Source organism: Mugil cephalus, chromosome 6, assembly GCF_022458985.1.
Source record: "Mugil cephalus isolate CIBA_MC_2020 chromosome 6, CIBA_Mcephalus_1.1, whole genome shotgun sequence".
NCBI classification, from domain to species: domain Eukaryota; kingdom Metazoa; phylum Chordata; class Actinopteri; order Mugiliformes; family Mugilidae; genus Mugil; species Mugil cephalus.
Genome location: NC_061775.1, coordinates 793135 through 812303, shown reverse-complemented (window position 1 = coordinate 812303; position 19169 = coordinate 793135). Strand labels below are relative to the sequence as shown.

At 40.1% G+C, this 19169-nt stretch overlaps 1 protein-coding gene across 7 annotated transcripts in view; it reads right to left on the bottom strand.

The window, feature by feature from the left end:
- The window catches only part of LOC125009670 (arf-GAP with coiled-coil, ANK repeat and PH domain-containing protein 2-like), a 75896-nt gene that overhangs the window by 11189 nt on the left and 45538 nt on the right, over positions 1 to 19169 (bottom strand). For 4 of the 7 annotated variants that reach the window (XM_047587827.1, XM_047587820.1, XM_047587824.1 and 1 more), the window contains 8 exons: positions 13933 to 14007; positions 12433 to 12444; positions 10763 to 10846; positions 4782 to 4894; positions 2591 to 2642; positions 1912 to 2012; positions 1639 to 1744; positions 1106 to 1314 (listed from right to left, as the gene is read on the bottom strand). In XM_047587827.1, coding sequence (XP_047443783.1) covers positions 1106 to 1314; positions 1639 to 1744; positions 1912 to 2012; positions 2591 to 2642; positions 4782 to 4894; positions 10763 to 10846; positions 12433 to 12444; positions 13933 to 14007 — 752 coding nt within the window. The remainder of the gene's footprint in view (positions 1 to 1105; positions 1315 to 1638; positions 1745 to 1911; positions 2013 to 2590; positions 2643 to 4781; positions 4895 to 10762; positions 10847 to 12432; positions 12445 to 13932; positions 14008 to 19169) is intronic. The other 3 variants (XM_047587821.1, XM_047587822.1, XM_047587823.1) reach the window with 3 other exon arrangements.

Below are 19169 nucleotides of genomic sequence, written 5' to 3'. Positions count from 1 at the left end.
CAGTGGATTAGTATTATCAGAGGACCTCTGTGTTACGAGAATTATAGTAGGTCATTTGCAGTGTAATTTATACTTTACGGGATTAAGATCACAGACGACCTCTGTGATTGTTAGAAATTACCAGAGGTCCCCAGGTAAAACTAATTCCATGCGAATAGGGCACAATGCTGGAAATGCAGTTCATGTTTTGGCTACATGGTTGAAACTGAGGTCTGCATATTCACAGATTTAGCAGCAATAGTCACAGACACTTATCTACAGCATGTAGAGAATGTATTTTAAAGTCAATTGATAAATAAAAGCTATATGTTCCATGATATTTGACGGAATAATCTACTTTACTCTTAAGTAGCCATATGTTTGGCACAGGTTTGTATTCTATATTCATCCTGGAAATATAATGTTCAGCAGAATAGCTTGTGTGAATGACTTAGAGATGTCATAGATGGGGTCATTAAAGAAATCATAAGTTCTACAAATACTTATATTAAATCATATCACAGCCTCTCTGGTTAAGTTATCATGAAGCCTAAATCCTTTTTAGTTACTGCTTCATACAGAGAGAGTGGAAGGAGAGCTGGACCTTTTTATGTAAACTGAACTGGCCTATGTGGTGGTGAAGCAAGTAATAAAGGCCACCATAACATCCCAAGAAGACTGTGTTTACACAGCAGTAAGTTTACATTTCATAAATCCCCAATGACACCATGGCCCTAAAGGAAAATAATTTTCATAACTAACAGAGTTTAAATTAACTCCAAATTAACTGAATTTCTGCAAAATGGTGGAAAAATAATTAAAATACTATAAATGAGGCCTTAGTTTATTAGCTTCCCAGAGGTTCTCCTTTTTGGAATTATTCTCTTTAAAATAGAGGGTTGCACATGAAGTCACAGCAAGCGATGTCTCTGTGTTTACGGCCAAAAGGTGACAGCTGAGCATGGAGATTAGCAGCATTAGTTTGAATCAAAGGCTTTAATAGCATCCAAATTGTAAAATTATTAAAAAAAATAATATTGCTGTACAAAATTTTGCTGCCTTTTTTAACAAGAATATCATAAAACTTAATATGAAGTTTGGCTTATGAAAAACTACAGTACTCTACCTGTGTATGCCAGAGCACTGTATACAGAGGGTGATGCCCAGATTGATACTGGCCCAGCGTGGATCTGGCTGGCCACAGTCACAGCAGCAGGCATTGCCTGGGATGGCCAGGACCTTCTGCAGGGCACTTTCTCCCTTTAATGATCTCTCCTTTGGCTCCCCACCTGAATCCAGACTCCCAGTCGACGTGGATGACTTCCTATCCAGCTTCTGAAATTGGGAAAATGCAGTCACTAAAAACAAATGACACATACATATGATCTAATGGTCTGATTAGAGGAAAAAGCAAAGACAACATAAAATGGAAATAAAAAACTTAAGAGCATAGAAAGTGGATGTACATAAATAAAAATAAATTATAATAACAGCGTGATGTATACCTACAAAAATAATTATTAGCTCACTTGTTTTTCTATTAGAGTTAAACAACTTGGAATGTATTCGGGCCAAATCCAAAACAAAACCTATTTGTCAGTGTCTATCTTTCAAGGAAACCATTCAATCAGTCTAAGTGTTTTTTTTTTTTTTTTTTACCTCGTTGTCATCCCCTTTGTCACGGAAGGCCGTGGCGATGCTGTTCTGGACAGCTTTGATCCAGGCCTGTCGCAGTTTTTCAGAGTCTGCCTGCATCATGCAGCTCCTGTGGGGGAAGACAGGCATCAGACAGCTGCTGTCTACTCATAGTGTGTCAGAGGATGTGGTAGAAGGTAGGTATCCTGCTGCCCCACCATCCCAATTTTTTTCATATATTTCATATCTCATGTTTCATTAGATTGAGTGAGGGATGTTTCAGTGACTCAAACCTACTTGGTGGGTGACACCACTTCAAAACAGAAGCGACGCTCTATGTCCTCACAGTGTTTGACTGTACATAGCCTCAGATCTTCTACCACCACTGTAGGGTTGTCCTGAGGAAACAGTCCAAAAGCTCCGTTCATACATAGTTCACACACACACATTCAAGATTCTCTATAGAGTATGGGATAAGTTGTTGTTCATTGTATTGCAACTATTGTCATTCTTCCTTTTGTAATATTAAACAGACTCAATTACAAATCATCAAAGTACTAAAAGATATTAATATAAATGTTTAAAAACATTTTAAACCAAACAGGTAGTGACTGAATTCAACATTGGTGACAACAGCATATAGTAACTAAACCATTAACTCCTGCTATCCAGACATACACAAATTAAGCATGAAGACAAAGTGTGCTAATGATTTTTCTACAAATCTTAATTGATTATTTCTGTACTCTGCTTTAGCCTGTTGCAAGAAAGCATCTAAGAACAAATATATGTAATACAATAAGTTTGGAAAGAGAGCAAAACACAACTTCCCAAGAATATAGGAGCTGTACAATGGCTGTATTTTACTAAATCAATACAGAGAGAGAGAGAGAGATTGTCAAACTCAGAGGTTTTTTCTGCACTAGATGACTATTTACAATTTCTGCTATAAGTGTGCAGGAGTCACTTGACTTACCTTAAATTTCTTCTGGTATACTAACTGATTGTTTTGGATGGAGAACCAACGCCTGAAACGAGATAACAAGCTGATTAAAAGCACATGCAAATGCCAGTTATGCCCTTTTAATAAAACCCTTTGACATACTTTTGGTGGGAATGAGAGTGTGATTGCTCTGATGAGTAGATATATTCATCCAAAAAGAAATATATATTTAAACACAGTAAAACCTGGTATTCAATTTATTCTTGGAGGAAAAAGTACAATTACAATAATTTATTCAATAGAGACTTATAAACAAACAGTGCTGTGATTTTTTTTTTACATCTTTTATTATTTGACTTTTCTTGGGTTTTGAGGGAAAGTGCAATCTGTGCAAAAGATTTAGGCAGGTATGGAAAAATGCTGTAAATTGAGAATGGTTTCAATTTTTATTTCAATAAATAATGATTATTTTTATCAATTTAACAAATTCAAAGTGAGTGAACATCAACTGTCAAACCAGCATCAATCGTTATAGGTACACTTGCACAAAGTCAGAGATTTTGTAGGATCATAGACGCACTGGTCGGCCAAGGAAACTTTTCTTTGGAAATCGGAAGATGTCCAGCAGATCCATCAGCTCAGAAATGGCAGAAACCAGTGGGACCCAGGTATAGCCATCTAATATCTGGAGAAGTGTGGCCAGAAGTGGTCTTCATGGAAGAGCTGCAGCCAAGAATCCATTCCTCTGACATGGAAACATGGTCAAGAGACTGAACTATGCATGAGAACCTATGAACTGGGGTGCAGAAAAACAGCAGCAGGTGTTCTGGTGAATTGATGAGTCAAAATTTGAAATATTTGGCTGTAGCAGAAGGAAGTTTGTTAAGAGGTCTGGATAGCGTTACAATAACGAGTGTCTGCATGCAACAGTGAAGCATGGTGGAGGTTCCTTGTAAGTTTGAGGCTACATTTCTGCAAATGGAGTTGAAGATTGGGTATCCAATATACTTATCCATCATGTAATACTATCAGGGAGGCGTATCATTGGGTCCAAATGTATTTGTCCCCAAACATACAGCCATAGTCATTAAGAACTATCTTCAGTGTTAAGAAGAACAAGAAGTCCTAGAAGTGATGGCATGGTCCCGAAAGAGCCCTCATCTCAACACTGAGTGTGTAGGAAGCCTACATCCAAAGAAGATCTGTGGTTAATTCTCCAACATGTTTGGAACAACCTACCAGCCGAGTTGCTTCAAAAACTGTGTGCAAGTGTACCAAGAAGAATTGATGCTGTCTTGGAAAGGGTGTTCACACCAAATACTGATTTAAATTTCTCTTCTGTTCATTCACTGCATTTTGTTAACTGATGAAAATAAACTAATAACACTTCCATTTTTGAAAGCATTCTTAGTTTATAGCATACACCTGCCTAAAATTTAAGCACAGTACTGTAAATACAGTGGCGGAACAAAGTTTCCGGACACCCCATGCATATGTGAAATATTGCATTAAGAATCATTCTTAGGTCTTCAAGTGCAACTCCTTTTAGCATAGTGACAGACAAAATACTAATCAAATCCTAACACATAAGTAATTTTGAGTATTTGAGTATGCCAGCCAGGATTAGAGCTCTACTGTGTGCGAATGGCAGGAAGACTAAATATTAATTTGATGATGTGATGGTTTCTTTATTTTTTGTTCAGTTTTGAACACATTCTCTGTTATTTGTTGACTTTGATACCAACAATGTTGAGAACTGACATATTGAAACTGTGAAGAATTTAGTTTAAATATATAAGTTGTATTTGTTTGTGGTTTTCTAATGCAATCACACCTTTTGAAACACAAAAACATTAATATATAATATAATAGATATATAGATATAATAGATAATATTTCAGATTGTGTAAAATGTTAAGGGTGCCCAAAAACCTTTTTCCACCATCAAAGTGAATTGCCTCTAAATTTCCATTAAGCTTGTCCACCACTGTATTACATCTTCCTTCTTAATCTTAGTTAAAAGCTAGTGGCATGATACAACCATTCTCCTGAAAACATGTTTTAAAATAATTTTTATTTTGTTAAATATTTATTGAAAATATTTATTTATTAAAATGTCACACTTCTTTATCTATTTATGATCCAAAACCAGTCCACTAAAGTTATACCGTATCATTAACTAGAGGTACTCATAGAGCTACACATTAAACATTGTCTACTGTACCTATTCCATGTCTTGAAGGCATTGCTTGCCCTCTTAAACAGATAACCCTCCATGGCGATTCCATTGTCTGCATCCACATTATACTCCAGTTTGGTGTCGTCATTCGAGAAATCCTGAAAAAAACATTTGGAAAGGAATAAAGGAAACCAGAGACTGTGTTAAAATTATAATAGTTCAATAATTCCTTTGCTGATGATTTTCTCCAGTGTAATGAGTAACTGTGCATTTGTCCTGAATGGAGTAACACAGAAACAGCTGCCATAGCAATAATATATTACAATTTATTACTTGAGAAAGACTTAGACTTAGACATGTATACAGTAGATCCCTCTGTCTCTGAAGTATAGGTCAATTGTTTACATGACATATGCCATGAATGGCTTAGTCTTGATAACACAAGGTCAGTTAGTGCTATACTTCTATACTAGTGCATTGAAACTAAGACTGAGATTTCATGCTGCAGCAAGAGCACTGACAGGAGCAAGAGAGATCATGTTACTCCAGTTTTAGCTTCTCTTCATTGGCTCCCTTTAAAATCTAGAATTGAATTTAAAATCGTCCTCCTTACATACAAGGCCCTGAAATGGCTCCATCATATCTGAAAGACCTCATAGTACCATACTGTCCCAACAGATCACTACGATCTCTAAGTGCAGGTCCACTTGTGGTTCCTAGAGTTTTTAAAAGTAGAATGGGAGGTAGAGCCTTCAGCTATCAGGCTCCTCTCCTGTGGAATCAGCTCCCAGTTTGGGTTCAGGAGGCACACACCGTCTCTACTTTTCAGGTCAAGCTTAAGACCTTTTTGATAAAACTTATATTTAAGGCTGGACTTAACCACCCCTTAGTTATATGCTATAAACCTAGGCTGCAAGGGGATGACGCACTGAGGACATGTCCTCTACTTTCTCTTCTCTGGCACCAAGCTCCTGTCCTCTAATCTCTGATCATTTCTTTTCTATTACTAACCACTGCGTTTCCCTCTTTCCATCTTCTTCTGTGATTCTCTGAGGGTCTGTGGCTTGGAGTGCTGTATATCTGATCTGTGGAGCTCTAAACTATCTGCTGTCGTGGCCTCATCAACCTGCCCAGTCCTCATGGCCTCCTCCAGATGTCCACTCCTACCTGGATGAACAATTCACCAACCTGCCCATGAATCCTCTTGTACTCTCAAACTGTCACATAAGATCATCAACTATACCTTGTATTATTAGATTCTACATGTTTCCTTCAGCTGGATATATGTATCCATGATAAATTGAAAATACTGTGGAAATTCAAACTGATGTTGTTATTTGTGTAGTTCGTGAGTTAGGTACTATCCTCTATGGACAGTAGCAAAGTGCCATTCATCCTTCTTCTCAATGACTTTACTGTAACTCACCCTCGTGTTGTCATGGGACTGTCCTTGTGGTCAGACTAGCTTTAAGTACTTGACCTGCCACCACACTCTCCTAGCCCCTTTCCAGCTTTCTCAGCTTAAAGTGACATTTAACACCAGGATGCGTAAAGACACATACGCATGCCTGTATGTGTTTCCATGTGTCCTTGTGGGGTCCATTTACAGAAAGTGTCACCACCTCCACAACTAATTACAGCTTTATATACCGAGATCTGTTACAGTAACCAGACGACGAATCATCTTCTCTGTTATCCTTCTACATACTTCCAGGTTCTCTTGTGATCTCAGCAAGGACTCCAACCCTTATTAAAAAAAAAAAAAAAGTATAAAACTATCTAACCATTTACAGCAAGCTTAAATCTTGAGCAGCATTTTTGTGGCCAACTGGAACATTGTTCTTTTTTAGCTGTTCTGTACATGCATCATATTTACTGATCACCTTTTTGTCTATATTTTGAAATGACTTTATGAGCAACTTTGAAAAACTGTATCGTTATTTACTGGTTAACAAAGTCCTGAGTTGTGACCAAATATTGCAGAGCCTGCAGGCCAGCCTACAGTGGGGTTTGTAAGAAGCATATGTCAATCTTGGAAATTCTGTGATGACTGAAAATTTCATTTCAATTCAATACAATTTTATTTATATAGCGCCAAAGGGTGACAGTGGCAGGAAAAACTTCCTTTAAACAGGAAGAAACCTTGAGCAGAACAAAGCTCATATGGAGGGACCCATCTGCTGAAGGTCAGTCGGGTAGAAACAGAGAAGATAGAGAGAAAAGAAGAGCAGGAGAAACAGATAAACAAACATGGATGGATACATATATCAAGCTGAAGGAAACACGTAGAATCTAATAATATAACATATGCTGATGATTGATCTTATGTGACAGTTTGACAGTATAAGAGGATTCATGGGCAGGTTGGTGAAAATGAGTCTATCAGCAGGTGGCAACAATGCGTATCTATCAATATCAACTACGTGAACTTCAGACTTGAAGTCAGACATGTAATAAGTGTACTCATACAAAGTTGTAAATTATTACATACACAGCAAATGCTGTGGAGTTAAAATTCTGGTGCTGGTAAAATTTAGCAAGAGTAGAGTTAATTATACTATTTGTAGAGTTAAATGTGTTATATACAACTCTCTGAGGGCAAATAGTTGGTGTTAAAAGTATTGGTGAATTAACTCTATAAGTGTCAGTCAGGCACATTTAACTCTTCATTTCTACTATGAGCTCTGAACCTGGATATGACACCTCAGGTGTTAATTTATTAGCCCCACCCATTCATTACACCCGCACTTGGACAGTCATCCCCAGAAGGTTTTACTGATGAGAAAGCTTTGTCTGGTGAGTAAACGTGATTTGTTTTGCATTTGATGTTACAGTTGATCTCGCATGACCCGTACAACGCTATATCGGAATACCAAGCTAACGCTAACATTTGACTTCTCAAGCCATGTTAAAGTCAATAAATGGTAATTCATGGACAATTACACAGTTAACATAAGTAGGCTATTACAGTTGTTACTGCCATGGCAGTTAATCTAATAGTTAAAGACAACGACCAACTAAACAACTGACTGTATAACTGCAGTGGTGTTACATGTCTGTTTGACCCGAGCTAAACTGTGCTAGGTTAGTAATAATAAATAATAATGCATTGGTTTTATATTGTGCTTTTCCATTTTTAGATGCTCGAACCGCTTACAATTGTAGCATTATTCATTTGCTCACACAGTCACTCCCTGGTGGTGGTAAACTGCCTCAGTAGTGACAACTGCCTTGGGGCAGTTAGACGGAAACATGGCTGCCAATGTGCGCCTACAGACTCTCCGACCACCACCAAACATCACTCATTCGCAATCATACACCAGAATGCACACATCTATGGACAAGGTGGGTTAATTGTCTTGCCCAGGGACATAACGGACAGACTAGGGATAGGGCAGAATCAAACCGGTTATTGGACGACTGCTCTACCTCCTGAACTACTGCCGCCCACAAGTTAGCACAATCGGCGCTGTTATACACCAACAAGAAGAGAGTTTAAAATATCCCACACGGAAATTTACATGCTCTCTGTCTTCTTCATGAAAATATTGGTGGCTTTGACAGACAAACAAGGTAGCGATGGTGGTGAAGTTAGCTGGGTACAATTTTACTGCCTTGCTGCAGGCTGCTGTGTCCTGGTACGTCTGGCACCTTTTAAAAATCTTTTTTTGTGTGTGTGTTTGTTTGTATTTGTATGTGTTTCTATAAGAAGGAATTATGCTGTGACCCTGAGGCCAATCTTGCGTAGAAGCTGGGGACAGTTCAACACCTGCTGTAGGAGCTACAGGACTCATTCTCTCATTTTCTCTGACGTTTGGGAACAAACTATGTGGAAAGTTTGTACAGGACAGACGCCACTTTACATCAAACAGCTATATCATTTAAATGTATTTTGTATTTTTAGGTGTTACTGTGGTGCATTTTAAAATAAACATTTTAAGCTTAACATGGTAAATTTTCTTAAATTATTATTTATTTTACATGTAAAATGTAACCGAAACAAAAAAAAAAATATTTACAGTGTAAATATGGAGTAAACACTTGTAGAAGTTAACAATTGACACTATGAGGGAGTTGACATCCAACACTATAGACTAGTGGTTAGTGTTGAGAAGTGTTAAGTTTAAGAAGTATAAGACGAGTCAGTAACACTTTGGGAGTGTTAACATGCCAACACTTCAAAAAGTCAAATGAACATTTTCTGTCATGGACTAATATAGACACTTTAAAAGTGATGGTGTTGATTTGGGTATAGTGATTGTGCTGTGTAGAACAAAGACCAAGAACAAAGACCAACATCAAAGAACTATGGGTAATGAATCCAAAAAAGCGTTGAATAAGGTCAGCTGGACTTGTAGAATTTCTTGAAGACGTTTCGCCACTCATCCGAGTAGCTTCTTCAGTTCTGTTAAACTAAAGTTAGCCTAGGCACACAGTTCCCCCCATTCAAGGACAGGTAAGTATCAGCCATTATGGTAATTAGTGACCCCAGTTTCTGGTCAAGCAAGTTTCTGGTGGGTGTTACCCACAGAGTTTTTCCTATTTAACCTCAATTTCCCACTAGTTTAACAGAACTGAAGAAGCTACTCGGATGAGTGGCGAAACGTCTTCAAGAAATTCTACAAGTCCAGCTGACCTTATTCAACGCTTTTTTGGATTACCATGACCTGGATGACTGAGAACCTTCACAGACATATGGGTAATGAAGGCCGGCTGTGATAACTGAACTGGCCTCTCCTGAATTATCAGTTGATCTGCAGTTTATTCATTTAAGATGATCAAGTGGCTGTGATCAAAATATTTGTGTTCTTGAATATTCATCATATATCTAAAATGAGTAGAGCCTTCTATGTGACCTTTCAGGTTTGTCATTTTGTTTGTTATTTGTTTTGCTGCTAGGCTCAACAGCCAGTCAAAGAGTCTTACTCCAGACACACTCCACCACTGATTCGACACGTTGAACCAGATAAAAAGCTGCCAACAAAGGTCCAACTAGTGGCACCTGTGTGAGAAATGAATGGTCTGACCCCACAACAGCTGGCTTGGTGTGTCAAGCCTTAAAGTTTCCATTTAGGATCAGATCAACACACACAGAGGTCTTTGTGCAGAGCTAACACTCATTTATAAGCTATATGTGTATTTAATGTAAGAGTTAATTCAGTATTTCATCATCTCTTCTCACAGTCTCTGTAAAATATCTGTCATTTGAGATGCCTTACTCTTATTGCCTGAATCTATAAATGTAACCAAAAAAAAGTTCAACAATCCCCCCTTCACCTTTACATACCGTATACACACACATATTTATCATGGTGGACTATTAATGTCCACCATTAATAGTGGTGGACTGAATGGACATGTATACCCAGATGCAAACACAATTTCCCAGCATGACATACAGAGAGACAAATTAAGTTATTTTAGGTGCTGAATTCAAAGAGTATGGAAAGAGCTGGCATTAACTAATCATCTTTTCCTAAATGTTGGATAACTCTGGCACTGGAGCCACACAGCTCTAACTATTCTGAAAACTACGATGTGTGGAGAAATAACCACCTGTAATTTCCACATGGACCAGAGAAGACAGGACATGAAAACATACTACTTAGTGTATGCGTGCAGTCATAGTCAGATGCATACACTATCATCTGGTATCATGTTAAAAAAAAAAAAAAAAAAAAGGTCAAAATTTACAGCAGTAAGATTGCTGTTTTAAGTTCCTCAAACATTTGAAAAACACAAGGTAGAGGAGCATTTACAATCCAACTCATACATTCACAATAGACCGCAAAGCAACAAACCACTCTGACATCAAACCAGCAACCTGAGTTCACTGTAGCAGACACTGATAACATCAACAAGTCATCAAAATGAAGCGTGCGGATTATCAAGACATATTAACACCAGTGCATGGGTTACATTTAAAAACGAGGACACAGACATAGGTGCAAGTATCCATCTTCTTTAGCAAGAGCAGATGAAAGACTGGGGTAGATAAAGCACAAAACAGAAGTCAGAGGGAATACCGATGCATTGACTCTACGTACGGAGGTCGACCTCCATGCGCAAAAGTTGCGGCAGTCTGGTAAATATTCGAGCTCTGTCACCTCCTAAAACATCACACAAACAGCAAGAGAACAACACAGAGAAAAGAGAAAGGTGTATTTTCTCATGTAGAGGAATTTATGAATGATTTGTTAACATAAAAAATATATGCAAGCAAGAAAAAAAACTAAGTATAGGAAGCAAACTAAAAGTGAAAAACTATAACTGAAAGTAGCCAAGGACACAGTCACTGTGCACAGTCAGGTGAATGGATACGAAAACATAGTAAAAACCAATTTCCACTTAGATGCACTCACCAGATACCAAACATAGTGAAAACGACTGAAAATCTTCATCTTTCATGAATTGTTCTGTATCAGGAAATTTAGATGTGAATGACAACCTGTCTCAGTCTCAAACTCCTCTGTGTAGCATCTCAATGTCTGAAGTCACTTGTGCAGAGTGGCCTGTCTCACCTCTCTACTGCAGCATTGTGTCTATTCAAACTTTAGTAACAGCCTCTGCTCCTCCTCCTGAGGCCTCCTGCTCAAAGTGAAGGTCACCTGCATTTATGTGTGTGTTAATGTGGGTGTGTGACTGCTAGGCTAGAATAATTAAGTAGACCATGCAGAGGAGCTCAGGCATCAAACATTTATAATGACTTCAGCTTAGAGACGTTCACTCAGCTTTTCCCCTCACTCTCCCTGTGCTACTACAGTAGCCAATCCTTAAAACATGCTCAATGTCTGTAGTGTCTACTCAAACTCAAAAAGCATCTTGTGTTCATGTCCGTACATAGATTTTTGACAATCATATTTAATTGTTTTTAAACTGTAACTGAAACCAGTGACCCTACTTGATTCTTTATGAGATGAGACAGAAACGGTCTCTGAGTTGTAGTGTTTCTGCTGAACAATGCACATAGACAGAAAAAAAAAACATATTACACACAGTATCAAGGCCCCATTTAGCTTTTATGAGGATAAGGGTACTCAGGTATATTATAATTAAAAAAGTTTTTTGTTTGCACCTCTTTTTCAAAATGGAGGAAATGAAGACAAAATAAAAAACAATGGAAGACCGACAGGGTAAATTATCAAACGCAGAAATACATCAATTTCTTTAGCTGATTTTAAAACTCTCAACTATACAAGAAAAGCTCTTAATCCAGCAAAACATCAAAACATTACTAGCTTCAAACACCTACTATTTTAAACTATGGTGTCATTATCTAGAGAGTATGACGGACAGGGGAGTTTCACCAGTTGTATATCAAACCAGTGTAAAGAGTTCTCTCCCACCCTCTCCAACTTCTCGGTAATTTCTATATTCCACTGCACTTTCAGCATTCTCACAGCAATTATTATCAGCAAGTTTCACGAAATTAAAAACTAGAAACCGCTGTGAGTAAACTAACAAAAATGTTAGAGAGACATTCCTTCTTCATCTAAATAAGCCTTTACTAAAGACACTTCTGACATACATTGATCAGTAAGTAGAGAGCATGAGTACAGAGCACTGTGGTGACAAAACCGAGGAGAGTTTTACATGCATGACACACACACACACACACACACACACACACACACACACACACACACACACACACACACACACACACACTACAGTAGAAAAAAGAGAGGCAGCTTACCTGCAGAGCGGCCTGGAGTGAGAAATAGAAGAGCAATAGAAGAGAAGGTAAAGCATAAATGTAAGCATAATGTGCACAAACAGCAAGATAACATACCATCACTGACACAACAAGGGGGATAAGAGACAGAACAGAATAAAAAAAGTGGAAAGAGAATAGACTGAAGTAAGAGCAGTAAGAGACTTAAACAAACCTCACTGAAAGGAAGATAGATAAAGGGAATCCCAGCAAACAATAGCTGGATAAAGACGTTATGTGAACTTAATGGTGCGGTGTCAAAGGCTATTTATTTACTACTACTACTACTACTACTACTACTACTACTACTACTACTACTACTACTACTACTACTACTACTACCAATATACTGTAACATAACAACCCACATCCTCCTTGGAGGAGAAAAAACAACAACCCCCATACTATGCTCCTGTGAGTAGTACAGTGTGGGAACATTAAAAAACAACCTCAGGAACATAAGCACATAATAAGTACACTTTACAAACATAAAAAACTCAGGACTTGCAACAGGGAGCGGGGTAGGGGTAGGGGTAGAGGTAAAACCCAGTGCAACCAAACAGCCATCCGTTCCTGCAGCCCACCGGGCGCTGGTCATGGACCCGCTTGTCACACCAGGGGGTAAAAGCACAAAGGCGTTGGATGTGGAGGTAAGAGGTAGGAATCCAGAAGATAAAACGTGGTCCTTCATAAACAGTGTCCACCACCCTCTACACAATGCCATAGTCAGGCAGAGAAGCTTGCTCAGTGACAGGCTGCTGTCTCTGTCCTGCCCACTAACGGGTTGAGGAGGTTGTTTGTCCCTCAGACCACCCCATCCCATCTCACATCTCTCTATCTATCCATTCATCCATCCATCCATGACTCGTTGGGTAAATTAGTGTTGGCAGGTGTGGCGGACAGAGACGCAGGACACAGGAGCACGCTGAAACCAAAGCTTGTTTAGAAATGGGTTTCCGTCACCCTTTAATAATGCATGGGTGTGTAGCTGATATCATCCTTAGGGATGCCATTACACCCGAGTACTACCTCCATTCACACAAATGACAAATGCACAGTAAACTGGTGAAAGCAATACTCCACTACATTACCACACTCTTTGTGCTTAGACACAATCTATAAATTAAGATAAATTATCCATACCAAGCATTTATTTCAATTTCAATGAACTGTTTTGGCCTTAGCTCACAACTCTTACAGGACAATGTTTGAAGAGCGGATACATGTTAAGTCTTGCAACTCTTTAACAGTTTGTCTGACTGTACTTTTAATAGAAAGATATAAGTGTACAGTAAGAAAGGCTTTGTAGCACAAGAGGGCCAGGCAATCATTACACCTGCAAGAATTTAGTGTAGTTTTGAGTTGAGCAACTATAAAGTTTATTTTTTGTTTTTTTGCACAGATAAACGAAGTCTGGCTGTTATTTTGGTTTGCATATGCATGTTTAAAACCAAGATGAGATCATATTAAGTGTGTGTGCACCTTTTGTTGGATGGTGGAGTGTTTCTGCTCCATGTCCCTCTTCTCTTTGGCAGCATCCACCACCAACTGGTCCAACTGCAAGAGACGGAACAAAGGAAATGGAACAAGGAAAGTCAAGCTGAATTGTCTTACCATACAGTTACAGAGAAAGCAGTTACAAAGTGAGTGGTGTGATCTCAAACTCCAATGGTGCGCAATAAAAACGCAAGCTTTATCCTTCAAACTCACCTGAGAGGTTTCGTGTGCATGTGGGTACAGATGCTCTTTCATTTCCATTTCCAATCTTGAGCATAAAAATTATTCAGCTTGCTTTTCCACAGGCCAAATGGAAACAAGACATGCTTTCTCTTCTAAGCTGAATGGATTGTGCTGCAAATGCTGCATCATGTGTGACACTGGATGGGAGATAACTGACTCTCCTCGTCCCCTGAGTAAATTGCGTGTAAAAATGAAAACATAGGATCTTTTGAGCAAAGATCAAGCACGATATTTTGAAAAACAAGACTTATGTTTAGTGCAGGAGGTCACAGGGAAATGCAGAAAGTGGACCAGTTTTCCTTACATCAGTAAAACAACTCTATTCCTCTCCTAATATTCTGTTGCTGTAGGAATTAATATCACATTATAGGTCAGTTATTAGGGGGGATATGTGTGAGTAAGGGGTATGGTTGAAAGCTAAGGAAAACCTAGATTACGTCTGAATCCTGTGGTCAATTTTTATTTATTTTTTTTTTTTAATTCGGAACAATCATGTCATTGTGAAAAGATTTTCACATTCCAAATTAACATGCTGAATTGTCTCAAAAGCAAGCTGGCAACAGCTGGGGTCTAAGTAGTGGAAAAAGGCTAACGACTGTTAGCTTGGCTTTTTAAAGGCCAAGCTTTACAGACACCAGTCACCACAAAGAAGATTAAATGGCAATTGTACATTCCTCTTTGTATCATCAAACTTGGTTGTTTCATTTACAGAATTTGAGCCACTGTCTGATGGTTTCAGCGCAGCCAGAATTTGAGGGATTCTTGTCTTTTGTCTTATTTAGAGAGGAAATGGGTGGACAGGAGAGCGGCAAGCTGATAACATCAGATGGGAAATGTTTTTCCCTGCTTCTACATAACAACTACTTCAATCGGGTTCATGACTTAGACTAATTATATTGTCATTTTGTATGCACAGGGTGTATACAGAACGAAATTTCGTTGCATACGGCACACGACAATGAAATAAGATAAAAGTACAATATAAAGTGCAGCAGCGATAGGAATGTATCATAGTGCAAGAAGAAACTGTTTTAAAAAATGTTCAAAAAATGTTCAACAATGTTCAACAATGTTTAATAGTGCAAAATGACAGTGCAAAATGGCAGTAAAGGTTCAGTTATGTACATGTGTGAAGCAGAGTCCAGTTAAAAGTTTAACAGTTCAACAGTCTGATGGTAAGGGGGAAAAAGCTGTTGCAGAACCTGGTGGACCTGCACCGGATGCTGTGGAGCCTCTTTCCTGAGGGCAGCAGGGAGAACAGTCCATGGTGGGGGTGTGAGGGGTCACTGATGATGTTACGGGCACGGGACATGCAGCGCTGTGATGAGATGTCCTGAATGGAGGGAAGAGGGGCCCCGATGATCCTCTCTGCTGTCCTCACCACTCTCCTCACGTTCTTCCGGTCGGAGGCGCTGCAGCCTCCACACCACACAGAGAGGCAGCTGGTTAGAATGCTCTCTATGGTGCTTCTGTAGAACGTCTTGAGGATGGACGGCGGCAGGTGGGCTCTCCTCATCCTCCGCAGGAAGTACAAGTACTTCTGTGCCCTCTTGACCAGTGACATGGTGTTCACAGACCAGGTGAGGTCGTCTGTGGTGTGCACCCCCAGGAATTTGGTGCTGCTGACCACCTCCACAGCTGAGCTGTTGATGAGCAGTGGAGCATGGCTGGCCGGTTCTTCCTGAAGTGGACGATAATCTCCTTCGTCTTGTCCACATTCAGGATCAGGCTGTTGTCTCTGCACCAGCCCACCAGCTGCTCCACCTCCTCTCTGTAGTCCAGGTCGTTGTCGTCTCTGATGAGGCCCACCACCGTTGTGGTGCAAACTTGATGATCGTGTTGAACGCTGAACTGAAGTCCAGGAACAGCACCCGCACATGGGTGTTCTTCTCCTCCAGGTGTGCCAGGCTCAGGTGAAGAGCGGAGGAGATGGCGTCCTCAGTGGAGCGGTTCTTCCGGTAGGCAAACTGGAACTGGTCGAATGTGGAGGGGAGTCTGGAGACAATGTGTTCTTTTACCAGCCTTTCAAAGCACTTCATCATGATGGGAGTCAGCGCAACAGGCCGGTAATCGTTTAATGAGGTGACTTGAGCTTTTTTCGGCACCGGAATGATGGAGGCATTCTTGAAACATGCTGGCACTGTGGCTTGGTCCAGCGAGGTGTTAAAAATGTCTGTTAGAACACCAGCCAGCTACCTGCACATTCCCTGAACACCCGCCCAGGTATATTGTCGGGGCTTGGGGCCGTCCGTGGGTTGACTTTCCTCAGAGTCTTCAACACGTCAGCTGTGTCAATGCAGAGTGCCTCCTCTTCCTGGTAGGGAACAGCTTTCTCTGCTGGAGTAGTGTTTAGTGCCTCGAACCTCCCAAAGAAGTGATTGAGTCCGTTGAGGAGGTCAGCATCAACTTCACCCACCGGGGGGGAGGGTGGATTGTAGTCTGTAATCGCCCATATGCCTTGCCACATACTCCTGGTGTTGCTGGTGTCGTGGAAAAGGTCCTGGATTTTCCGACTGTGATTCCGCTTTGCTAACCTGATGGCACGGTTCAAGTTGGCTGTCGTCAGTGCCTCCTTGTCGCCGGACTTGAAGGCTGAGTTCTGTGCTTTTAGCATTTGTCATACCTCCTCAGTCATCCAGGGTTGTCGGTTGGCCCAGGTGATGATGTTCTTAGTGGTGCTGACGTCCTCTGTGCATTTATTGATGTAGGCTGACACAGTTATGGCATACTCATCGATGTTGATCTAGGTGTCATATGTGGCTGCTGCCTTGAACATGTCCCAGTCAGAGCACTCAAACAGTCCTGGAGTGCCTCCATGGCCCCCTCAGTCCACAACCTCACCTGCTTCACTGTGGGTTTCGCTCTGATCAGCAGGGGCTTGTATGCAGGAATTAGCATTACAGATAAGTGGTCTGAAGAGCCGAGGTGGGGGCGGGGGGCTGCTCTGAATGCGTCTTTGATGCTGGTGTAAACCAAGTCTAGAGTATTCTCTCCCCTTGTTGGAAAATCCACGTATTGGTTGAAGTGAGGGAGAATAGCCTGCATGATGGCCTGGTTAAAATCCCAAGATGAAAACGCCCTCCGTGTGTGCGGACTGCAACTCACTGATGGTCCGGTAGAGAACACTCATAGCCCCACTCCCTATGTAGGGTTGCACTGTATAGTGAGCTCAATCTCAACAGCTTTCGGACATATCATCATTTGACGCGCAGTCAATGACGTCACTGCTGTCACATAATTAAGTGTCAGACTGCTGCAGCTTCCCTGGTTATCCCATTATAATTTACAAATTGCAATGCATGATGGGATATCCATCACTACTTTTCGCAATGCTTTATGGGAAAATCTGAGTGCCCTATGTAGCGCATAGAATTTTATCACTAAGGTTTCAGACACCACAACAAAATGGCGTAACCCCTAATAGGGCCCTATGTAGGGGTTAGGAAGTGTTTTTGAACACAACCTTTGTGCGTGTGTCTCCACATATTTTGTGACTTGCCTTACCTTTAGCATCTAATCTATCCTACTCTGCAGCCCCCATTGACAATGTCAGCAGAGACAATTGTTTCATTGTGCCTGTTTGTCACTTACATACCAATGTGCTTTGCTTAGATCACTCTTGTAATGTATCCTCAATGACACACTGCAAACATCCCTCTGAATGAATATATTCATCGAACTCACATCTTCTATCCTGACGCGATGTGTCATGGATTGATAAAATCAGCAAAATATTTGAGAGCATATAGGGAAGTAGACTTACTGTTTCCACTAGTACCAGTGGCAGAAAGAAAAAAGACTTGACATCAATCCTAGGAAGTTGTCATACAAACAATTTCAAACGGAACAGCAATAATCTTTAAATAATAACAAGTCATTTGGTTCTCGATAATACAGTATTTCTCTGTTAAACCTCTGTGAATAACAATTACACATATACCAAAGAAAATGCCATCTAAAACCCTTCAGGTTACTGCATTTAGCCATCTTCATGTTTCATTCTCACCAATGTCTTTTTCATCATTTTCCTCTGTAAAGTTTACTGAGAGATTTTAATGTTTTTTTGTCTTCTGTTCCCAAGCAAAACTAACCACACAGCAAACCATGCAACACCCCTCTGCTATAACAATACACTGTATTGTAGATCTACCTCACTTCTTCATTATTTCTTTTCAGCAAACCTAAATTAAGGAACAGTCTAAGCTCAAAAGGCACTGATTGTTGCAAGTGTTTGCAGCCTTGATCAATTTCTCACTGGTTACAGGCACTGAGTTATATTATCAAACCTGTTGACAGCTCCTCCAGATGTGCCTGCACATACTCTCCACTTTCTTCAGCTTCATGGTGGAGAGGATAAAAGATCTCCTACTCCTGTTGATTCTTCCCACAGTGTGGCTTCTGATCTTCGACTCGGTTTGGTTTTGTGATGCTTCAAATTCAGTGTCACAGACTTCTAATTCATAGCCCATTTAGACTTCAGATGCTTAAAACCAACCCTATATTGCAGCTTCCCTCCCCATTTAAGGGCATGTTTGTAAAACTGTCCTTTTTCCTTACAATCCTTTACATTACATGATTACATGCTCCCTCTTATCCCTTCCTAAAATCTGAGTTTCAAACTGGGTCCTGTCTTCCTCCTCTCTTTTAGTTCTTTTTTTTTGTTGTTGTTGTTGTTTCCCCGTCAATGCCGAGATCCAACTTCAGAGCATGAGAATTAAACCAGACTCCTCTTCAATCTGATCTTGAGATGCAATGGGTCTTCAGCGTCTGGCTTTCAAAAAGTTTTCTTTTCATTTTGTCAAATGGAAAATGGCTATACTCCTTTCTTCCTTGGTGTAGAATGTTCTTCTCATCCGTTTGTACAGTTGTTCCAGCACTTCTACCTCAAATCCAACAGTTCATATTGCACAACCTTGAGCATCGTTCTCAGGTTTCTTTCTTGCGTTTGCTCAGCTGACTGATGGTGGGAAAACCCTTTT